This window comes from Myxine glutinosa, chromosome 7, assembly GCF_964187855.1.
Source record: "Myxine glutinosa chromosome 7, kmMyxGlut1.1, whole genome shotgun sequence".
Lineage (NCBI taxonomy): Eukaryota > Metazoa > Chordata > Myxini > Myxiniformes > Myxinidae > Myxine > Myxine glutinosa.
Window position 1 is genome coordinate 66,702,422 of NC_136267.1, and position 2,497 is coordinate 66,704,918.

General features: G+C 44.1%; 1 protein-coding gene across 1 annotated transcript; it reads right to left on the reverse strand.

The window, feature by feature from the left end:
* Positions 1–551: 551 nt before the first annotated feature.
* LOC144893067 (uncharacterized) lies at positions 552–1,850 on the reverse strand. Its single transcript, XM_078782691.1, has 2 exons — positions 834–1,850; positions 552–787 (listed from the first exon to the last, which is right to left on the reverse strand). The coding sequence occupies exons 1-2, from the start codon at positions 1,840–1,842 to the stop codon at positions 552–554; spliced, it is 1,245 nt and encodes a 414-aa protein (XP_078638817.1). The 5' UTR covers positions 1,843–1,850.
* Between the last annotated feature and the right edge of the window lie 647 nt (positions 1,851–2,497).

The following is a 2,497-nucleotide window of genomic DNA, read 5'->3' on the forward strand; positions in this document are numbered from 1 at the left end:
CGATGACCACTGAATCAAAAAAACATTGGCGCCAATTTTTTCGAACACTTTTTCCCGCCTTTTTGTGCATATGAACTATGACGCCATAGAATACACATAAAAGATGCAAAAATTAGCATTTTGGCTGTCATCTACAATGCTATTTTAAATTTTCCTGCTCTCATACATACATTATGGTGTCAATACCTCTAGTTTAATATTTATCACATATAAACTAGGAAAAAAGTATGTCTCAATCATCGTTTTGCTTTCTATTCAAGTATGATATGTCATACCTTTTAAAAGCCTATGGAAAATGTTCATGCTTCCGTTTACATAAAGGTATTTCCTTTGCTTTTGTTACTAAAGTCTTGTGCTGGGGTTTTCAATATATCTTCATTATATTCAAGGGGACCTATCAAACCATCATATGCAAATTAGTTATGATGTCATAGTAATATAGTGTTCACCATGCATTTGATGTATGCAATAATGCCATTATACATGAAATGGTTTTAAAACAAGGAAACCAAAAATAAGTACATGGACATATCTGGAGCTGACCGCATGAGCTACGTTTCAAGAACATCATCATCATCGTCACTGTCGTCACCTGCAGTATGTATGTTAACAATTCTGTTCTCACAAGCTACTTCGCAGGTACACATATCTGTGATGCATTTGAGATTGTGCTTCCGACATGAGCAGATCATCGTAGAGCAACTTCCTTTACATCCACATTTGACTAGTTGAAGCACAGCCTGAGGTGCTGGCAAAACTGTTGTTGGTACGGGAAGAAGCCGGTCACCTTCCAGACGGCAAAACTGTTGTTGGTACGGGAAGAAGCCGGTCACCTTCCAGACGCCATCCATGAGAAGTTGGTGGAGGTAGAGTTGAAGATGCAGTGCCGCATTGTTTCCATATCATGGTGACATAATTTGCTCTGTTGATCTTCTGTACTAGGGTGGCCTTTATAGGGGGCAATTTCTCATCTGTGTACTGGTGCTTACTGAAGAGGAACCAACGCATCTCGTTCACAGAAGAGATTGTTGTGCCAGGAACGTAGAGTTGACATACGTAGCGCTCCAATTCACTGACGTCATCTTCCTGTATGCTTGGAGTGTTTCCAAGGTTGCCAAATGCTCTAACAATATCACCATCGGCTTTCTGCAGTGTATTCCAGCAGGAAATTTTTGATTTCCCGCAGAATGTGCCAGTCTGGTCACAACCACTTAAGACGTGGAAGCCAGGGAGTGCAGAAGCTTTCTGACTGCCCAGGGCATCATATATAGGACCTAAATCAATAGTTCGCCGTAGACCACCTGTTCCAACAAGCATCGATGTTGCAGGACACAAGTCCTTGTAGCACCACAAGGCGAGAACTAACACATCTGTATCCGGACTCTGAATGCAGATCGACGTGGCCCCCCTCTGCGAAGCGTCAAGAGCATGAAGTAGCATTCTTGTATCTGCCTCCTCTTGAGTACTGTTCAGATGATCTAATATGAGCTTGTTTGATTTGCATTCCTCACTGAGTGTTGTCACATATATCTTCTCAGATTCCTTGCGATGCTTCAAGATGTGTGATGCTAGATAGAGAGTGAGTCTTTGCTTGTTGTCTTGGTTGTTCAGCAGTTGCTTTAGCGTCACCTTTTCAATGATTGCCTCATCGGAGATATTGTAAGCAAGGCGTCTATGATCTCCTAGGCGCAAATTGCGTGTTCTTTCCTTCAGGGAGTTAGGAATGTCATATCGGTCAAAAACGACATGAACTTCATGAAATCCTTGAGATTTGCAATCGAGGACATGCAAAAAGTGATTGGCGAGATCGTAGCAAGTTTTCACCCATGTAGGTTTCCCCATTGACTGGACCACGGCTGGCCCAGGTAGGGCTGGCTTTGGCAGTTACACTTGCGGGGCTGCGTACGTAATAAACGGACAGTTCAATACGCGCTTCTCAATCAATGCCTCAAAACTGTCATGTGCACATGACAGTGCACTTCCTCAAAACTGTCAAACTGTCCTCTGGCTAGGGCTTCCTCTCCGCTCCCACCTTTTGTTCATATGTGTTCTGTACCATCCTCCAAACAGTGATGACTCCATTTACATTTCACTGTCTGACAACATGGACCAACTTCTATCCACTCATCCCAACTCTCTCTTCCTCATATGTGGTGACTTCAACTGTCATCATGCCAGCTGTCTGGGTGTGGGTTCATCTCTCACCAGCCATGGCACCTCAGCAAAGGACTTCTGCGACTCACTGGGAGTGACACAATCTGTCAATTTCCCGACCCAGATGTCAGCCAATGGTGTATCTTCTCTTCTAGACTTGGTTATGACAAACTTCCCTGCTAATGTCTGCTGCTCTTCTTCTGCCCCAATCGGTTCTTCTGATCATGTGCTTGTTAAAGTGGACATCTCTCCGGCCATTCTCAGAGAGCCTCCTCAGCATCGCCGAGTCTGGCATTTCACTCAGGCCGACTGGCACGGTCTTCAAGCAGCCATCAATCATCTG